This window comes from Seriola aureovittata, chromosome 4, assembly GCF_021018895.1.
Source record: "Seriola aureovittata isolate HTS-2021-v1 ecotype China chromosome 4, ASM2101889v1, whole genome shotgun sequence".
Classification (NCBI taxonomy): Eukaryota; Metazoa; Chordata; class Actinopteri; order Carangiformes; family Carangidae; genus Seriola; species Seriola aureovittata.
In genome coordinates this window covers 15,031,243-15,052,337 of record NC_079367.1, presented here as the reverse complement: position 1 = coordinate 15,052,337, position 21,095 = coordinate 15,031,243, and the positions used below count along the sequence as shown (strand labels likewise).

General features: G+C 41.2%; 1 protein-coding gene and 1 pseudogene across 2 annotated transcripts; both read left to right on the top strand.

Moving 5' to 3' along the window:
* Positions 1-2,583: 2,583 nt before the first annotated feature.
* Positions 2,584-2,701, top strand: LOC130168685 (5S ribosomal RNA; annotated as a pseudogene).
* A 701-nt stretch (positions 2,702-3,402) lies between these two features.
* Positions 3,403-21,038, top strand: prpf8 (pre-mRNA processing factor 8). 2 transcript variants are annotated; one of them, XM_056374983.1, is made up of 43 exons: positions 3,403-3,571; positions 4,208-4,325; positions 4,437-4,605; positions 4,854-5,018; positions 5,178-5,396; positions 5,498-5,710; positions 5,909-6,034; positions 6,133-6,238; positions 6,576-6,766; positions 6,859-6,978; positions 7,104-7,293; positions 7,393-7,512; positions 7,919-8,053; positions 8,236-8,365; positions 8,492-8,688; positions 9,207-9,413; positions 9,982-10,145; positions 10,262-10,388; positions 10,823-11,015; positions 11,226-11,413; positions 11,644-11,882; positions 12,001-12,147; positions 12,303-12,513; positions 12,690-12,806; positions 12,917-13,164; positions 13,272-13,451; positions 13,626-13,761; positions 14,166-14,335; positions 14,528-14,657; positions 14,785-14,931; positions 15,074-15,234; positions 15,423-15,614; positions 16,252-16,489; positions 16,681-16,809; positions 17,271-17,384; positions 17,510-17,683; positions 17,987-18,180; positions 18,363-18,602; positions 18,744-18,885; positions 19,072-19,212; positions 19,326-19,465; positions 19,756-19,958; positions 20,367-21,038. In XM_056374983.1, exons 2-43 carry the CDS (start codon positions 4,217-4,219, stop codon positions 20,519-20,521), a joined length of 7,017 nt encoding a protein of 2,338 aa, XP_056230958.1. In that variant the 5' UTR covers positions 3,403-3,571; positions 4,208-4,216; the 3' UTR covers positions 20,522-21,038. The 2 variants fall into 2 exon arrangements, with proteins under 2 accessions (XP_056230958.1, XP_056230957.1); XM_056374982.1 differs by having other exon boundaries at positions 4,205-4,325.
* The last annotated feature ends 57 nt before the right edge of the window (positions 21,039-21,095 follow it).

The window sequence follows — 21,095 nt, the reverse complement described above, 5'->3', positions numbered from 1 at the left end:
TTGAACATTGCTCTGTCAGATGTTCAAAGCTTGGGATATTTTTTTATAACCTAACCCTGCTTTAAACTTCTCCACAAGGTTATCCCTGACCTGTCTGGTGTGTTCCTTGGGCTTCATGATGCTGTTTGTTCACTAATGTTCTAATGTAACCTCCGAGGCCTTCACAGAATAGATGTATTTATACTGAGATTAGATTACACACAGGTGGACTCGATTTACTAATTAGGTGACTTCTGAAGGCAATTGGTTGCACTGGATTTTATTTAGAGGTATCAGAGTAAAGGGGGCTGAATACTTTTGCACGCCACACTTTTAAGTTTTTTATTTGTAAAACAATTTCAAAATCCTGTATCATTTTCCTTCCACTTCACAATTATGCGCCACTTTGTGTTGGCCTATCACATAAAATCCCAATAAAATACATTTACGTTTGTGGTTGTAATGTGACAAAATGTGGAAAAGTTCAAGTGGTATGAATATTTTTGCAAGCCACTGTAAATACAATCAGATTTTTCAAATACATTCTTTCATATTAATATTGTTACTCCACATGCCAGATTTGTCCCATTGGCATAAAAGCACACTCCCCTCCCAATGTCTGGTAACATGGTTTATGATCTCATTATCCCATTTCTTGTAGTACCAAGATAACGCATTTTACATTTTGGATGAGACAGTCCAGCTTGTCTCTGCTACGGAGTTCACGGGCATTAAGCGAGAGAATAACTGTCATTGAGAGGGCGAGCTGGAGAAACGTAATTACTTTGTTCATGTGTGTTTTTTTTTTTTTTTGTTCTTTTTCAGTTGTCTTTCTGTGATTTGTCTTTTCCTCATCTGTGTAACCTGTGAGAGATCCATTTCTGAGTTTGAGTCCCCTGAGGGGGGAGTGTTTTGAGAGTTGTATTAGATATTTACATTCATCAAAATGAAATTTTCTATGTGTTCTACATTTGCTTTATACAACAATCTTAAATGCACCTTCAACAAGTTTGAAAAAAGACACCAAATCTTCAATTTCTTGTCCTTATAGAGAGCAAAGTTTCTTCTAGCAAAGGTGGCTAGAGTCCAAAGAGAGTGGCCCAGTCCCACTATATATCCATTTTAAATGTCCATTCACAACAGCTGAGTATTACATACACTACATTCTCTCTTATATGCATTTTTATTTATCTGGTGCAGGACAATGCCTGAAAAGATCAGTCTGTAGTGTATTTTGAAATCAGTGTTATGAATTTTTGGATTGGAATGATTCAAATCTATGTTTCTCCAAATATTTTGACAGTTGTAAGTGAGGAAAAAGTTTCCCCCACGCTTCCGCTAAAGCCTCTTTTAATCATCCTCATTATCAATATTTTATACCAATGTTTTGTTGTGATTTCTATAATCTTTTTTGAATTTTCACCTATGCACAGAAGGAAGTTTAGAGCGTTGTCCTGCACCACATGTCTGGACTGCAGTAGCAACTTTCTCCCTCTGCATCTTATTTTCACACACTGGTCTTAAATGAGGCAACACTATGCCCCAGGCCTCCAGCACCTCTTGATGGATGGCTGGTAGACTGCTATAGGTCTCTTGGTAGCTGTTTACACAGAATCCACTTCACATAATTACCACATCGCTCTAAGCAGTCTGCCAGCCTGTCCATCATGGGATACCATTGAGTATTGTCCAAAAATTTTGCAACTGCTTTAATTCAAAATGCTCTTTTTTGCAGAACAAATCAACCAAACCTAAACCACCATCTTTTTTTATTAGCTATCATTGTTTTGTGAGTAACCAGATTGGCTTTGCCCTCTCCACAAGGACAAAGACACCAAACTAACTTCCCTCAATTCTCAGGCATCTGGCTTTCCACAGATTATTTTGTATATTCATTGTTTCACTCCATGTCATGTATTTCTTGCCTGTATCTAATTTTTTCCTAAATAAATACCAAGCACTTTTCCAAACAATTTTATATTGAGCTTCTTTAAAAGCCCACCTATTTTCTGTTTTATTTACAGTTCCACAATACATTATTTCAGATTTGTCAGAATTCACTTATGTTATTGCATAATTTTAGTCTACTCCCCTGAATTCCATTTAATACCCTGTATGCCTTTTTCTTTTTTAATTAACAAGGCTAGGGGTTCCGCAACTAAACTGTACAGCAGTGAAGACGGAGGACACCCCTGCCTGGCTGATCTTTCTGAAGCAAAAACACAACTGTCAGCGCCCCAATGCATTTAACTCTACTTTTTGCTTTTCTGTATAATAATTTTATCCACTTTATTAAATCTATGCCCAAAACCAAAACATTTTCTAATGTTTTAAATACTTTGCAATCAGCAGAGGACGCTGCTGCTCCTGCTTCAATAACCTCTTACTCTGCAGCTCTCTGCACTTTTGGGGACTACACAGATCAAAATGTAAACACACTTTTGTATTAAAATCTTACAAGGTTGACATGTTGAGAGGCAAACAAACAAGCAAACAAGCAAACAGTGAAAAGGAAAGGCTCCTGCACTTGACATATACACATAGCTTTGTGCATGAAGGACACGATCATCATGTTTAAAGAGGGTATTTGTCACGTTCACTGTCGCTTACGGCCATACCACTCTGAACACGCCCGATCTCGTCCGATCTCGGAAGCTAAGCAGGGTCGGGCCTGGTTAGTACTTGGATGGGAGACCGCCTGGGAATACCAGGTGCATTTTCACATCTCTTTGCAATCAGCAGAGGACGCTGCTGCTCCTGCATCAATTGACTCTTACTGTGCACCTCTCAGATCACTATGTAAAAACAACACTTTTACATTATCACCTTACAACGTTGACATGTTGAAAGCAAACAAAAGAAAGAAAGAAAGAAAGAAAGGTAAAGACGCCCTTGCTAGACATAAACACAGCATCCTCATGTGTAAAGAAGTTTTTTGTCACACCGTCATAAACATAAACATATATTAACAAACATCACTCTTTCTCTCTTTGAAATAATAGTTAACCAGTTTAAAGCTGGAACATTTTTGATTTATTACAATTTATAGAGATAGGCCTACAATACATCTACATACGTTTGTGGTTGAAAGAGATAATTCAGTTTCATTGTTACACAAACCTGTCGCTTGGGTGGTTGTAATGCTCCTTCAAGCTGGTTTTCCAGCCGCCTACAGACTACAAGAAGAAGACGCACCCGGTCAGTTCATTCAGAGATAGAGTATCTTTGTTACGCCCCAACTGCAGGGGGCAGTAGTACAATTTATAGACATATAAATGGAGCAGGGATCATACGGGTATTTGCAAAATTGCGCTTGTGCAACGTTTGCGTATTTTTACGACGTAGGACCCTGTGTGTTTAGTGGTAGTTAGTACGTATATGCGGCGTAACTGTCGTCTGTGATTTCCATCGAAGTGCGTTCATCGTGTGGCCGCCGTCGTTCGTCGTGCAGCTTCATGAAGACAAATCAACAAAACTGTGAATCAGGAAAAGACCTTTAAGCCTTGAGAGAGAAATGTCGGGGTAACCACATGTGTGTGGAATAAGGTCGTCGTCAACGTTAAGAAATTACTGTGGGATTGGAGGTAGCAAGGTGTGTGGTGTTTTCTTCTTTGTTAACTAACATTTAGTCGTTAGCCGATGTGCTAACTTAAGCAGACGGCTAGCTTACCGCTTCATCCACGCTTGGCCTAATCAGGAACTAGACGGAAAACATTCACTAATGTTTTCGCAAAAGTATCTTATTAGAAGGCATCCGTTAATTGTAGTTTACACTTTATAATTAACTGAATGAGTAGTGAATTAAGTTTTGTGTTTTTAAAGTTTAATAAAATGGTTCAGCGAGCGCCCGATCAGGAAGCCATGTTGTTAAGCTAGTTGATCGTGGAAATATCAATAGTGTTACATTTACTTCGGTCATTTAACGTTTTCTGTTGTGCCTGAAGAGGACTACCAGCTTGAGTCTAATAAACATTTTTAATTTACTAGAGCTGTTTCTCAAACTTTTCTGTGTTTGTATAGTTTGTGTATCTATTCTGTAATAACGAGTACGACGTGCTAGCCAGCCAGAGGACTCATTGTACCAATGTTATGCAAAGCTTGACTTTTGGAAAAAGTATAAATGTACCTTTCTGTTACAGACACATAACCTAAACGAATAAAACTCACTAAGGGTCATTGTTAAATATAATAAATTCAATTTATTGTGTGCTTTTTTTTTTCTCAGTAGTGAGGCACAATGGCAGCTACCTTCCCCTACAGAGGGGTCCCTGCAGGGATGCCACCAGGTGTACCCCCTCCTGTGCCGGTTCCAGATTATATGTCTGAGGAAAAACTTCAAGAGAAAGGTACGTTGGTTTTCACCAAATGCAGTTCATTCGTGGTGTAAAGTCAGAGTGTTGTATCATAAATGGGCACGATTAATGTTGTTATATGTTAAATGTCCTTCAACTCTACAGCAAGAAAATGGCAGCAGTTGCAGGCAAAGCGCTACTCAGAAAAGAGAAAGTTTGGCTTTGTGGATGCTCAGAAGGAGGACATGCCACCTGAGCATGTCCGGAAGATCATCAGGGACCATGGAGACATGACCAATAGAAAATTTCGCCATGACAAGAGGGTCTACCTTGGGTAAAAATTAATTTTACAGCAGTAAATGTGTCAATTTTAAAGTGCTAATAGAATTCACTGAATGTTTTTTTTAGCTGAGTGACATCTTCAGATGTACTCGAGGTAGATTTTACTGCATATGTAAGCTTGAGACAGATTTTTGATATTAAAAAAAAAAAAAAAAAACTTTTTTACCCTTTTGCTCACTGGTTGATAAAATCCATCACTACTGCCATAGCTCACCCTGTATCTTACCTTATGTTGAACAGTGCCCTCAAGTACATGCCCCATGCAGTGCTGAAGCTGCTGGAGAACATGCCTATGCCCTGGGAACAGATTCGAGATGTGCCTGTCCTCTACCACATCACTGGAGCCATTTCCTTTGTGAATGAAATCCCTTGGGTCATAGAGCCAGTCTACATTGCTCAGTGGGGGTAAGAGACAGTGTGGTGTTGAATGTTGCTAAGCACTTGATGCTATAGTACTATGTTATCAAATTTGTAGTAGTGAGGTACATGTACTTTACGCTGCATTGGGCCCATTTGTATTTCCACAGTATTTATAATCTTTTGTATCATTTATCTTCCCCCCAGCACCATGTGGATCATGATGCGTCGTGAAAAGCGTGATCGACGGCACTTCAAGCGGATGCGCTTTCCACCGTTTGATGATGAGGAGCCGCCGCTGGACTATGCTGACAACATCCTTGATGTGGAACCACTGGAGGCCATTCAGATGGAACTGGACACTGAGGAGGATTCTTCAGTTGTGGAGTGGTTCTATGAGCATCAGCCCCTCAAAGACACTGCAAAGTAAGCCATCATGTCACTCTCTTAAGAGAAACACATTTTTAGATATTAAGCTGATGTGTTGCTAGCAGAATCAAGCAATAATCAATTTATTCTCTCCTTAGGTTTGTGAACGGCACCACCTACCGTCGCTGGCAGTTCACACTGCCCATGATGTCCACGTTGTACCGTCTGGCCAATCAGCTGTTGACAGACCTGGTGGATTTCAATTACTTTTATCTTTTTGACCTCAAGGCCTTCTTCACATCCAAGGCCTTAAATATGGCCATCCCTGGAGGGCCAAAGTTTGAGCCACTGGTCCGTGACATCAACCTCCAGTAAGTACCTATTGTCTTTAATAACTGAATGCCATAAACTTTACACGGATCATTTTTATGAATAGTGGAGGCCACTTGGCATGAACACCACAATACCACAATTCAATACAACTTTTGTTTTATCCCAAAAAAACATCAAGTAAGAAGAGATGCTACATGATTTGTTCCTTAGCTGATCTTTCTCTGTTTCTCCTACAGGGATGAAGACTGGAATGAGTTCAACGACATCAACAAAATCATCATTCGACAGCCCATCAGGACAGAGTACAAAATTGCTTTCCCCTACCTGTACAACAACCTGCCACACCACGTCCACCTTACTTGGTAAGAAGTAAATAATTGAGTATTTTCTGAAAGAAGTTGTTCATTTAAATGTAACACCTCTCATATTGAATATAATACTCATGGCTTTACCTCCACAGGTACCACACACCAAATGTGGTGTTTATCAAGACAGAGGATCCAGATCTTCCTGCGTTCTACTTCGACCCGCTGATCAACCCCATTTCACACAGACATTCTGTTAAGGTAAGTGTGGCTGATTATCCACCTTACAGCTTTGGCAACTGAGAACAGAGAAATATAATATCCTCACAACACACCCTAAGCAAAGTTTTGAAAGACATCCTCTTACAAAGGCGCACTCGCATTGGTTTGCTTGCCTGTGCGTAAGAACTGGAGGCATATTAAAATGAATGGTGGCTCTTCTATCACTGGCTGCAGATGCAGTTGGCCCCTCACCAATCAGATATATCGATTTTAAAAATGTATAATTGATTTGCCATAGCTGCTGCTGCTGTTGTTGTTTTTGTTTACAAGTCAACACTCAAATGTCTTCCTTGTATTTTTCTTGCTACCCACTCAGAGTCAGGAGCCTCTGCCTGATGATGATGAAGAGTTTGAGCTTCCTGAGTATGTGGATCCCTTCCTCAAAGAGACCCCACTCTACACAGACAACACAGCCAATGGAATTGCTCTGCTGTGGGCGCCAAGACCCTTCAACCTCCGATCTGGCCGCACAAGGCGTGCCATTGATATCCCCCTGATAAAAAACTGGTGAGCAAACTACCAACATGTTGGAGCAAAAATAATGTGCCTTACTGATTGAATGAGAAATGCTTAATGGTAGGTGTTAAATTCTTTTACAGGTACCGTGAGCACTGCCCTGCAGGACAGCCAGTGAAAGTGCGTGTGTCATATCAGAAACTGCTTAAGTATTATGTGCTCAACGCTCTGAAACACAGACCACCTAAGGCCCAGAAGAAGAGGTGAGTGACACTTAATTTTTATTTCTTGTTGACCCGTGTTTTGAATTTAAGCTGTTTTTTGGGGTTGTTTTTTTTTTACTCATGTAATTGTTTCTTGTAAAGGTTTTCCCTCTGTTGTCTTTCAGGTATCTGTTCCGCTCTTTCAAGGCCACTAAGTTCTTTCAGTCCACCAAGCTGGACTGGGTGGAGGTGGGCCTGCAGGTGTGCAGACAGGGCTACAACATGCTCAATCTGCTTATCCACCGTAAGAACCTCAACTACCTGCATCTCGACTACAACTTCAACCTGAAGCCTGTTAAGACACTGACCACAAAGGTACAAGCTCTGGAGCAGATCCATCTCTTAGTTAGCTCGTTTTCTGTCGTAACATAACCAGTGTTACCTTAATAATTTGTTCCTGTTTGTGTCCCATAGGAGCGAAAGAAGTCCCGATTCGGCAATGCCTTCCATCTGTGCAGAGAGGTGCTGCGTCTCAGCAAGCTGGTGGTGGACAGCCACGTGCAGTACAGATTGGGAAATGTTGATGCTTTCCAGGTTAGATCAGCTACATACTTTGCACAGCACAGACTCATATCTAATTAGAAGGCTAGCTGCACTTACTTGAATTAATCTGCAAAAGTCCACAACTTTACAGACTGGACAAATAGACCCATGGAGAACATTGTTTAGAGCAAGGTTTTAATTTCACTAGGCAAGAGTACAGTTTTTCTACTTGCAATGTAAAACACAAGGATGTACTTGTATGATGTGTAATGGTTTTGAGGAATGTTTCACTTTTGTAAACTTTATCCTCTCTTGTTCTTGAGGAAGTTTTGATCAGTTTTTTGTTCTGGTCTCAGTCGGGGGGATGTTGTAACATTAGTTGCACATGGCTTTTGTGGTTATTTTAAACAGTAATTTCACACTTGGCTAATCTCTGAACTTTGTCTCTGTATTGTAGTTGGCTGATGGACTGCAGTACATCTTCGCTCATGTGGGTCAGCTGACAGGCATGTACCGCTACAAGTACAAGCTGATGAGACAAATCCGGATGTGCAAGGACCTGAAGCATCTTATCTATTACCGGTTCAACACTGTAAGTACACACACACACACACACACACACACACACACACACACACACACACACTCTGTAGTCAATCTGCCAACTGTTGATATTCAGTTCTGTAGAAAAGATGTAGAATTGCACACACTTTTTGTACCTATAGTGTCACTTCATGTTTTGGCCTCTGTGCATGTGCATATTTCTATGGTCAGGGTCCTGTGGGCAAGGGTCCAGGTTGTGGCTTTTGGGCTCCCGGCTGGAGAGTGTGGCTGTTCTTTATGAGGGGCATCACTCCACTGTTGGAGAGGTGGCTGGGGAATCTGCTGGCCAGGCAGTTTGAAGGTATGCATATACACTTCTCAGTGTTATCATTAGAGCAACAATTGGCATGACACTTACACTTAGAGGTATTCATTGCCAGAAACTACACCAGTTTGAGCAGATCGTTTTTTTTGATTACCTCAACAGGACGCCACTCCAAGGGCGTGGCCAAGACGGTGACCAAACAGCGTGTGGAGTCTCACTTTGACCTTGAGCTGCGTGCTGCGGTGATGCATGACATCCTTGACATGATGCCTGAGGGTATCAAACAGAACAAGGCCAGGACCATCTTGCAGCACCTCAGTGAGTCCTGGAGGTGCTGGAAGGCCAACATCCCTTGGAAGGTCAGTGCATCACAGAGATGAGTACTATATGGTGGATGGAACGGTGTGTTGTTAAAAGGCGAGGATTAATCAGTGAATCATTATAGCACTGGCCCATTTGAATGTCGAATTTGTTTGTCTCCAGTACCAATACTCCTGTATCTCAAGAAAAATGTCAAGTGCCTGAAGTGTTTGAGTCACGTTAAGTGCTTCAAGGGTCATGTTATTTTGATTGCTTAGGCTTTCAGTACTTGAAGATGTATTCTGTTCCTTTTTTTTTTTTTTTTTGCTTCACCTAGCACTTCCAGTCAACTTTCCCTGAAGTTTTGGCATATACACTAGTTGTGGTTATAAATATGAATGTACAACATTTTCCTTTTTTTAAGACCAGTGAAAAACATTTCCTTTCTAATACAGCAAGTTTAAATTGAAGATAAAAAAAAATCAAACTTATTAATTAGTGTTTCAAAACATTTTACAAAGTAAGTTGAGTAACTGAATGTTACAACACTGACTGTTAATTTTTCCTATCATTTCAGGTGCCAGGCCTGCCCACCCCCATTGAGAACATGATCCTGCGCTACGTGAAGGCCAAAGCTGACTGGTGGACCAACACGGCCCATTACAACCGTGAGCGAATTCGTCGTGGAGCCACTGTGGACAAGACGGTGTGCAAGAAGAACCTGGGCAGACTGACCCGTCTGTACCTGAAAGCTGAGCAGGAAAGACAGCACAACTACCTGAAGGTAATGCACACAGAATCCTTGCAGTTAATTAAACGCTGTATTTGTGAAATGCTAAGTCAAAATGTATAATATGTATAGTCACATTTTGAAATCACCTCTGCATTTACTAGTATAACCTTGTAAGTTTGGCAAATTGTCAAGCTCCTTTCTTTAACAGCGGAGTAAAAATAAATATAATTCCTTCAACAAAATTTCCCAGTGAAGTTTTGAATTAAGTCCTCTTACAAAGGCGCACTTGCATTGGTCTGCTTGCCTGTGCGTAAGAACTGGAGGAATATTAAAATGAATGGTGGCTCTTTTTATTTATCACTGACTGCAGCTGCAGTTTTCCCTTTGCCATTCAGATATTGGTTTTGATTATTTTTCTTATGATTATACTGTAACATTTACATTTTTCTTGCAATAATCTTGTTCTCATTGTCCACATCTATATTTAATTAAAGCACAAAATATTAAATTTTAAGAATTAGAGTGACCGTATCCAAGCTTCTGCCTGGGTTTTATCTTTTTTTTTATTTTTTACATTTTGCCATATTTTTTTATTGAAGTGTACATGTTCTGCCTACAGGATGGCCCCTACATCACCGCTGAAGAGGCAGTAGCCATTTACACCACCACCGTGCACTGGCTGGAGAGTCGGCGGTTCTCGCCCATCCCCTTCCCCCCTCTGTCCTACAAACATGACACCAAACTGCTGATCCTGGCCTTGGAGAGGCTCAAGGAAGCATACAGGTAAACATGATTAGAACATGAACGACTTTATCAGCAAATGTTTATTCATACCAGACAGTGCGACTGCCAGAATATTGTTTTTTCTGCAGCATTCAGTTTGTCTCCGTGTCTCCTAGTGTGAAGTCTCGTCTGAACCAGAGTCAGAGGGAGGAGCTGGGGCTGATAGAGCAGGCTTACGACAATCCTCACGAGGCCCTGTCCAGGATCAAACGTCACCTGCTCACACAGAGAGCCTTCAAAGAGGTCAGCACCAAGATGTGCAGATTTTTTTTTTTTTTTTTTAAATTTGCCTTCACAGAATGAAAGTATAGTTTTTGCTTTCAAATGTTATATGGAATTGGTAGCAGAGAACATTGGTTAAAAATACATTTCTCTTTTATATTCCACAGATCAGTTTAAAAACATTAAGTTATAGAGAAAAATAGTAAGGTATTTTACAGACTACTTCTGTTTACCTAACAAAGCCTGTGTCATTGGATTGTTGGCAAGAAAAACATGACCTGAGACCTCAAAAAGATTTGGGACCTTTATTATATATGCAGGAAAAGTTTGCTATAAACTGATTTTTGTCTACTGCCTAAAATATCCTTGGGGGTTTTTTTTTGGTGTTGTAAACATGTTTCTTAAGCATCATTTCACTTCCTCTGTCAGTCTCAGAATGTCGTCTTCTTTTGCAGGTGGGTATTGAGTTCATGGACTTGTACAGCCATCTGGTGCCGGTGTACGATGTAGAGCCCCTGGAGAAGATCACAGACGCCTACCTGGACCAGTACCTGTGGTACGAGGCAGACAAGAGACGCCTTTTCCCACCCTGGATCAAACCTGCTGACACAGAACCACCACCACTGCTGGTCTACAAGTGGTGCCAAGGTCAGGCTTGTTCTGTTGGAAAATAACCAATAACAGAGGCACAGTTATTCTATGACATCTTATCATATTGTGTAATACCTCATTAGGAATTAAATTGGCATTAAACAGCCAAATTTGTTAATAATATGATCTCCAAATCTAATAACAACACTATGTGAGCATGAAAAAATTTCAAGCTTTATCTAAGGACTTTTTGTTTATTACCCTCAGGCATCAACAACTTGCAGGACGTGTGGGAGACTGCGGAGGGAGAGTGCAACGTGATGCTGGAGTCCCGCTATGAGAAGATGTATGAGAAGATTGATCTGACATTGCTCAATAGGCTGCTGCGTCTTATTGTTGACCACAACATCGCTGATTACATGACAGCCAAGAACAACGTGGTCATCAACTACAAAGTAAACATACTCATTCATTTTAGATCTGATTTACTCCTGTTATCTTCATACATGATTCCCTAGAACGCTTAAATAAGTCATTTGTAGCTCAATGTCTAGACATGCTTGATTTTTATTTATTTATTTATTTTTTTTACATAACTTAGTCTTTGATGCATTTAAGGCATATTTTTTATGGCTATTTAATGTAAAATGTTGTTGACTTTTTCTCCTGTCTGTCGTCTATCTAGGACATGAATCACACTAACTCCTATGGCATCATCAGGGGGCTCCAGTTTGCCTCGTTCATTGTACAGTACTACGGCCTGGTGATGGACCTTCTGGTGCTGGGTTTGCACCGTGCCAGTGAGATGGCTGGCCCACCGCAGATGCCCAACGACTTCCTCAGTTTCCAAGACACAGCCACCGAAAGTGCCCACCCAATCCGGCTCTATTGCCGCTACATTGACCGCATCCACATCTTCTTCAGGTGGGATTGAATCACCAAAAAAATAAAACAGCCCTTTTTTAGTCTATGTCTAGTTTTGTCTGCCAAAACAGCGTAGAAGAGTGAGAATAAGTTAATAAAGGAGTTTTTTCTCCTCTAGGTTCTCTGCTGACGAGGCCAGGGATCTGATTCAGAGGTATTTGACGGAGCACCCAGACCCCAACAATGAGAACATTGTGGGTTACAACAACAAGAAGTGCTGGCCCCGTGATGCTCGCATGAGACTGATGAAGCACGATGTCAATCTGTGAGTTCAACCTCAAGACAGTGTCTTGTAAACTAGTTGTAGTTTACTGTAATATTAAATCTGTTTCTGTGTTGAATATTATATTTATTTAACCCTCTATTGCCTGAGTGTTGGAGACAAATAGGCTCAACTTTTTAAAATGTTGTTTCTTGCAGAGGACGTGCTGTGTTCTGGGACATCAAAAATCGCCTGCCCAGGTCTGTGACCACTGTCCAATGGGAGAACAGCTTTGTGTCAGTCTACAGCAAAGACAACCCCAACCTGCTCTTCAACATGTGTGGTTTTGAGTGCCGCATCCTCCCCAAGTGCCGCACCAGCTATGAGGAGTTTACTCACAAGGATGGTGTCTGGAACCTGCAGAATGAGGTGAGGAAATGAAGCTGATAGTAAGAAACGGCAGACAGCTCTGTTGTTCAGACAACTAAAATGTTCCTGTACAGGATTGATACATGCATCAAAAATCATTACTGTTTTATTTTTTCAAATGTTCATGTTCACATTCTTGTTACCAAGTTCTCACATCAATGTATTTGCATGTGTAGGTAACCAAAGAGAGGACAGCACAATGTTTCCTGCGTGTGGATGATGAATCAATGCAGCGCTTCCACAACAGGGTGCGTCAGATCCTGATGGCTTCCGGATCCACCACATTCACAAAGGTCAGCAGACAACTTTATCTCAAAAAAACTATAATGGATCAATCAAAAAAGTAACGCTAGGGATAATTACCTTGTCAGAATATTTCAACATGTTGAGTCTTTACCTCCAGATTGTGAACAAATGGAATACGGCTCTGATCGGCTTGATGACATACTTCCGTGAGGCTGTGGTCAACACCCAGGAGCTCTTGGACCTACTGGTGAAGTGTGAGAACAAGATCCAGACACGTATCAAGATTGGCCTCAACTCCAAAATGCCTAGCCGCTTTCCTCCCGTAGTCTTCTACACTCCCAAAGAGCTGGGTGGCCTTGGCATGTTGTCCATGGGCCATGTGCTTATCCCACAGTCAGACCTGCGGTAAGTCAGCATGCAGATCTGTCTACATTTGATGGCTTGTCACTAGATGTCATGTAGCCATGGTGCCACATCAAATTGGGACAGTCATTTTTCCCCCTCTATTCCAGGTGGTCCAAGCAGACGGATGTGGGCATCACCCACTTCAGGTCTGGAATGAGCCATGAAGAGGACCAGCTGATTCCTAACTTGTATCGTTACATTCAGCCATGGGAGAGTGAGTTCATCGACTCTCAGAGGGTCTGGGCCGAGTATGCTCTCAAGAGACAGGAGGCCATTGCCCAGAACAGGTAAGGTCTTTAATGGATTAGTTTGTCAATCCTGACAGAATATATTCCTAACATCTACAAAGAACTGTGATTTATTGAACTGCTGTTCTACACTGATTTAATAAGTATTTGTTTTAAAGAAATGAGAGCTGAAACCAGACATGGCAAATAAGTGGGGTTTTTTTTATGTTTTAGGCGTCTCACCCTGGAGGATTTGGAGGACTCATGGGACAGAGGAATCCCCCGTATCAACACACTCTTCCAGAAGGACAGACACACATTGGCTTATGACAAAGGCTGGAGAGTCAGGACAGATTTTAAGCAGTACCAGGTATGACGGAGACCCTCCTGATGTGTTGATGGGTATGGATGGTATAATAATATGATGTCTTTTAATGAATCAGATAAACTTGAGCTTAACCCAAGAAGATAAAAACTCTAAAGCCTCACTTGTGACATGTCTGAGGGATTTACAGGGCAAAACAAGATAAAGGTTGTCCTGAATTTTGAGCCAAATGAAAGGCTAGCGATACTTCGTCAGCCCCAGATGTACTAGGCATCAGTTGTTTTAATTTTAATGGTAACTCAACCGCACCAAAATGAATACAATTGTTGATTTTAACATACGGAAATGTAGTATGTTAATATGCTAAGTTGTATTTAACGTTTAGCTATAAACACCAACATGCACTCATGTTTTGATGTTCCCCGTGTACCTTTCTTGCTTGAGCATAGGTGCTAAAGCAGAATCCGTTCTGGTGGACCCATCAGAGGCACGATGGCAAACTGTGGAACCTGAACAACTACCGCACGGACATGATTCAGGCTCTTGGTGGCGTTGAGGGCATCTTGGAACACACTCTCTTCAAAGGCACTTATTTTCCCACCTGGGAGGGTCTCTTCTGGTGAGAGCACTTTGACTTTGAATTGTAATAGAGCATTTTGGGAAATAAGGAATGTTTCTGGTCAACAAAAAAATCTAAATCATGACCAAAACACTCTAACACTTGCATGCATGAGTATATACTTGCCAGCTGATTTGTTTTACATGTAATGGAGTTCATTTAAACATCATCAACTGTGTTTCTGGGCTTTAGGGAGAAGGCCAGTGGCTTTGAGGAGTCCATGAAATGGAAGAAGCTGACCAATGCCCAGAGGTCTGGTCTCAACCAAATCCCCAACCGTCGCTTCACACTTTGGTGGTCACCCACCATCAACAGAGCCAATGTTAGTAAAAAGTAGTAAAAATATCTCTCACCAGATCATTTAAATTTATTGCTGTGGTGTGAAAAGTAAAGACTGTCTTAAGAGTTTAAAACCGGCTTATATGTTTTTATTCTCTTTTTCTCTCTAGGTGTATGTGGGTTTCCAGGTGCAACTTGACCTGACAGGAATCTTTATGCATGGAAAGATCCCCACACTGAAGATTTCCCTCATTCAGATCTTCAGGGCTCACTTGTGGCAGAAGATTCATGAAAGCATTGTCATGGATCTGTGTCAGGTAGGTTCTGTTCTTTAACCCTGTTAAGGGCCTGATTTTCAATCTGCAGGAATTACAGTGTGACCAATCAAAGTTCACCCACTCCCTCACTTATAGGCATACTCTTCCCACAGTTTGAATAACGTTTGTTTTTTGTTTTCAGGTGTTTGACCAGGAGCTGGATGCTCTGGAGATTGAGACCGTGCAGAAGGAGACCATCCACCCCAGGAAGTCATACAAGATGAACTCGTCCTGTGCAGACATCCTCCTCTTTGCATCCTACAAGTGGAATGTCTCTCGACCGTCTCTGCTCGCTGACTCCAAGTATGGCTTTTTGAGCAATATTCATGACTCTGTATATGATTACTTATAGGAAGAGTGTTTAATTTTTTGAGAAGACTTAAGATCTTTCAATTACACCAGGAGGACCTTATATGAGCTTTGTAATCTGTAATAATGAAAGCATTCTCATGTCTTGTTTCATGAATCAAAATGTTCACCTCCTCTTACAGGGATGTGATGGATAGCACCACCACACAAAAGTACTGGATTGACATTCAGCTCCGCTGGGGTGACTATGACTCGCATGACATTGAGCGCTACGCCAGGGCCAAGTTCCTGGACTACACCACCGACAACATGAGTATCTACCCCTCCCCCACTGGGGTGCTCATTGCTATTGACCTGGCTTACAACCTCCACAGGTTAGGATTGTTTCATGTATGGATATGTGACCAGTTATATTATTATTTTACATGAGTAATTTAAACACATGCAATCATTATAGATTAGTGTTTGCTTGATTCTCCATTCTTTTGTCGTACCAGAAATATGAAAATATATATCGCCCAATCAGCATAATGGGAATCATCAGGCTTCGTCTCTTTGGGCCAGTGTGAAGATGCTAACTCTCCTCCTTACATTCACATAATTATTTTATTGCCAATACTTACTGAAATTATGATATTAGGTTATTGAAGAAGGCAAGCCAGTGATTTTATTCCCTAATGGTTAAAGTGAGCCCTGGTGCATTATACATTAAACACAAATAAACTTGAAAATTGTCAGACAGATGCTTGACAGCATTTCTTGGATTTTAGCATCTACTTGTTCATATCCACAAATATGTTCTGCAGCAGCCTTAAAGCTTTCACACTAGCTTCCTAAGTTGTTTTACAGGAACACAACTGTCAAATATGTTCAGCTCAAATGGCGTTGTTGGATAGATGCACTGACCTCCCTGTGGACTGTTTTTCTTTGGATGTGATCAGAGACAGAACCAGCAAAGAACAATATCTATTTAGTTCTCAACACAGCATTTTATTTGTTATACTTCTGCAGTGCTTATGGTAACTGGTTCCCTGGAAGCAAGCCTCTGATCCAACAGGCCATGGCTAAAATCATGAAGGCCAACCCTGCCCTGTATGTGCTCAGAGAGCGCATCCGCAAAGGTCTGCAGCTGTACTCTTCAGAGCCCACTGAGCCATACCTGTCCTCACAGAACTATGGTGAACTCTTCTCCAACCAGATCATCTGGTTCGTTGATGACACCAATGTCTACCGAGTCACCATTCACAAGGTGAGGGACTGCCGTGTTTTTTTTTTTTTTTCCCCCACAGTAGTAATTCAGTGAACATTTGTTGTGTCCATCTGTTTTGGAATGGCTGCACCTTAATGTTGAAGTTAGGAGTGGCCTGAATGTTGCTTTCCCATAGGACTATAAAAAAAAAACCAACTGAATTTAGTTGATTTTTCTTTCTATCATAACAGACCTTTGAGGGTAATTTGACCACGAAGCCCATCAATGGAGCTATTTTCATCTTCAACCCCAGGACTGGTCAGCTCTTCCTCAAGATCATTCATACATCTGTGTGGGCTGGACAGAAACGTCTGGGACAGGTACAACACTGCTCTACCGCTGCTCACTTTCATTATCACCTGTACTGCTTTTTGTGTTGACTATTCCGATTTGTATTGGTTTAGTGATTTGATTTCTCATTTTTTTGTAGCACAAACCTTTATTGTGGTTAGTTTTGAATTATGATGTTTTTAGGAAGAAAGCCTCTTACACTCATTGCATTTTTATATTTGGTGTGTCTTTTGTTCCAAGTTTATTTTGCTTCTTTATTTGGTCTACAGAAAAATTGCAGCTAAATGGGAAATATCACAGATCACATAATATGCTGCCTTATCACTGTGGGTTGTCTTTAACAAACTATTATTCAATATAGTTTTGAATAAATTTTGATTATCATTGTGGTGATATATGGAAGGCAATGATAAATTGAAAGTGTTGCTTAACACTGATTTGATTGTTTACTCCTGAGTGTCTTAACTTCAGGCTTGTCTTGTCTCTGTAGCTGGCCAAATGGAAGACAGCCGAAGAAGTGGCTGCCCTGATTCGCTCCCTCCCTGTGGAAGAACAGCCGAAACAGATCATTGTAACCAGGAAGGGCATGCTGGACCCTCTGGAGGTGAGACTCAGTCATGCTAAGAACTGCTATAATAATTACAAACCTTGATGTGTCATCCCAGTGTAATTTTTAAATATTGGATGCATACTCAAGTGCTTTCCTGTTCTAATGCTTTTTCTGTGCAGGTCCACTTGCTCGACTTCCCCAACATTGTGATCAAGGGCTCTGAGTTACAGCTGCCCTTCCAGGCCTGTCTGAAGGTGGAGAAGTTTGGTGACCTGATCCTGAAGGCTACAGAGCCTCAGATGGTGCTTTTCAACCTCTATGATGACTGGCTCAAGACCATCTCATCTTACACAGTGAGTTTCACTCCAAGATTAAATGCAACATATTCAGTTTGTGTCTCTGTGTAAATGCTTCTGTAATATTTTTGATTCCATAGACAAACTTATAACACTATCAAGCTGTTGGAAAGCATCTGTGCTTATTTACCAACAAGAGTAATCGCTACAAAACAAACATGTCCATGTGGCTATCAAAGATACCTGAGCTGATCCAAGCTCATCTCCCAACAAAACTCATTAGGGTGCATTTACCTTTGGTGACATCAACTTATTCCCCTGTTTAAACAGTTTGTGTTCGGCACTCTGCTCCATCTTTAGGCCTTCTCCCGACTCATCCTGATCCTCAGAGCGCTCCACGTCAACAACGACCGCGCAAAGGTGATCTTGAAGCCTGACAAGACGACTATTACCGAGCCCCATCACATTTGGCCCACGCTCACAGATGAGGAGTGGATCAAGGTGGAAGTGCAACTCAAGGATCTCATTCTGGCCGATTATGGCAAAAAGAACAAGTAAGTGTTTTAGGATGAATTTTCTTGAGTAAAGGCAGTACTTTGCACAGAGACTGTCAATCGGGCAGCAGCTTTTAAGGATACTATTTTTTTCTACTTTTACTATAATTTAATAGAACAGAATAAAAAAATGTTTAAAAGACTTGCCTTTAGTAGTCAATACTTCCTTTCTCTCCCTCCAGTGTGAATGTGGCCTCACTGACCCAGTCTGAGATCCGTGACATCATCCTGGGTATGGAGATCTCTGCTCCGTCACAGCAGCGCCAGCAAATTGCTGAGATTGAGAAACAGACCAAAGAGCAGTCGCAGCTCACCGCCACACAGACCCGCACTGTCAACAAGCATGGTGACGAGATCATCACCTCCACCACCTCTAACTATGAGACCCAGACCTTCTCATCCAAGACTGAGTGGAGAGTGAGGTGTGCAGGCAGAGTTTAACCTCAGAATTTGTTTTTTTATTTTTTTTTACTGTGCACTGTCGTTTCTTTGGCAGTCATAATTTGAGGTATTTTGGTTTCCATATCAGTTGGCTTTAATGATCCTTGTCCATCACTTGTCAGAGCCATTTCTGCCGCCAACCTGCATCTCCGAACCAACCACATCTATGTTTCATCTGATGACATCAAGGAGACAGGTTACACCTACATCCTACCCAAGAATGTCCTCAAGAAGTTCATCTGCATCTCAGATCTACGAGCACAGGTACATGGATCCATAGTACTGCACTTCATCTTTGTCAACCGTCTCTGAATGTGTGTTATTCAGATTTAGTTGCATACTTCTGCATCTCAGGTTGAGGGCCCCTCTTTCACATTTGTGCAACGTGACAGAAACAAACTGCTTCTGTACATATTGAGCGTGTTCTGACCGTGCACTGTGTTGTTCCAGATTGCAGGTTACCTCTACGGCACCAGCCCACCAGACAACCCCCAGGTGAAGGAGATCCGTTGTATCGTCATGGTGCCACAATGGGGGACACATCAGACTGTCCACCTGCCCAACCAGCTGCCTGGTCATGAATACCTTAAAGTAAGACACATGTTCCAGTTCATTATTTAATTATGGATGCTCATTAGTTGTACCAGCAAGTACTTTTTTTTTTGTCCCAGCAATTTTTAAGTTCTTTCCTTTTACTTAAACAGGAAATGGAGCCCCTCGGCTGGATCCACACCCAGCCTAATGAGTCGCCTCAGCTGTCTCCGCAGGATGTCACTACCCATGCCAAGATCATGGCTGACAACCCTTCTTGGGATGGAGAAAAGACCATCATCATCACTTGCAGGTAGGTTTCATTACAAGACACCTGCTGTCAATCTGTCACAGCAGGATTTGAGTAACTTGCATCCTAGCAGTTAATATATAGTATCTGAGGCATACTGAATTAGAGGCATCCGGATCAGACTTGCTCGGAAAATCAATATCAAATGTATTTTAATGAGTAGCTTAATATTGTTATCCTTGCATTAAAAAGGGTTATTACAAAGTCACAAATATGTCATTGAGTTACTTTTTTGTGCTGTAATGCTAATTAAATTAACTGATTCTTCAATGCATTTTACTTCTGGATTTCAGCTTCACCCCAGGCTCATGCACGCTCACAGCCTACAAACTGACACCCAGTGGCTACGAGTGGGGTCGTCAGAACACAGACAAGGGCAACAACCCTAAAGGTTACCTGCCTTCCCACTATGAGAGAGTGCAGATGCTTCTCTCTGATCGCTTCCTGGGCTTCTTTATGGTGCCTGGCCAAGTCTCCTGGAACTACAACTTCATGGGTCAGTAGCCATGGTTTTTGTTTTCATCTATGAAGTTTTGTTTTATACTTTTATTATCTGACCCTTAATGAGGTTGCTTTAAAACAGAGTTTAAATCGGTTTGGTCACATGTAATATCCTCAATACTGCTTTAGGTTTTTATTTGTGTCAGAAATCTGTGGCATACATTGATATTTCCACTCTGTCAGTTTGATTTTCCACTATCATGTGGAAATGCAAATAACCGTTTCATTCCTCAGACTGATGCACAATATCTTATTTAAATATTATTTAAAAAATGACTTTTTAAGACGAGACTTGAGCCATGCATGTCATAGTGCTCAAACCTCTGACACCACATTGTAGAATACATGCAGGATTGGCAGAATAAGTGACTCTAAATAACCATTTTTACTTGTCTTGCAACAGGTGTGCGCCATGATCCCAACATGAAGTACGACCTGCAGCTGGCCAACCCCAAGGAGTTCTACCACGAAGTCCATCGGCCCTCGCACTTCCTAAACTTCGCCTCACTGCAGGAGGGTGAGATCTACAACGCCGACCGAGAGGACATGTACGCCTGAGTTGATATACTGCTCGCGACACATTTTTGTAGATAACTCTACCACAATCATGTGGAGCCAGTCCAGAACAGCCCTTGTAATATTTCGATTGAACCCATGCAACTGTGATGTTTGGAAATTTTTATGTAAAGGCTTTAGGACATTTTAAGAATCTGTTCATTTTTTTTTTTAGTGTTTTCTACAAACTGTTGTTTTTGTGTTTTTTTTGTTTTTTTTTCTTGCACCCCGATGTCTCCTCCCTTGTTTTACTAAGGCTTCTTTAAGTAAGCCTGGGATTTATTTTGGTTTCTAGTACATTAAAGCATATGTGCGTTTGTGTGTAGTTTCAGTACACAGTACTTCACTGTAATATTTGATAATTGACATTGTTTCAGAAAGGGTAAAGACTTACTTCCTCTTAGCTCTTTGAGAAATTAAAGTTGTATTTTCACGCAGTAATGCCCTGTTACTTTGTTGTACTATACATCTTGTGACATTGTAGCTTGGGTTTAAATAAAGATCACAATTTTTATAAATATTTGTTAAGTGATATTGTAATCTGTCATTGTAATTTTTTTTCTAAACATGTACATGT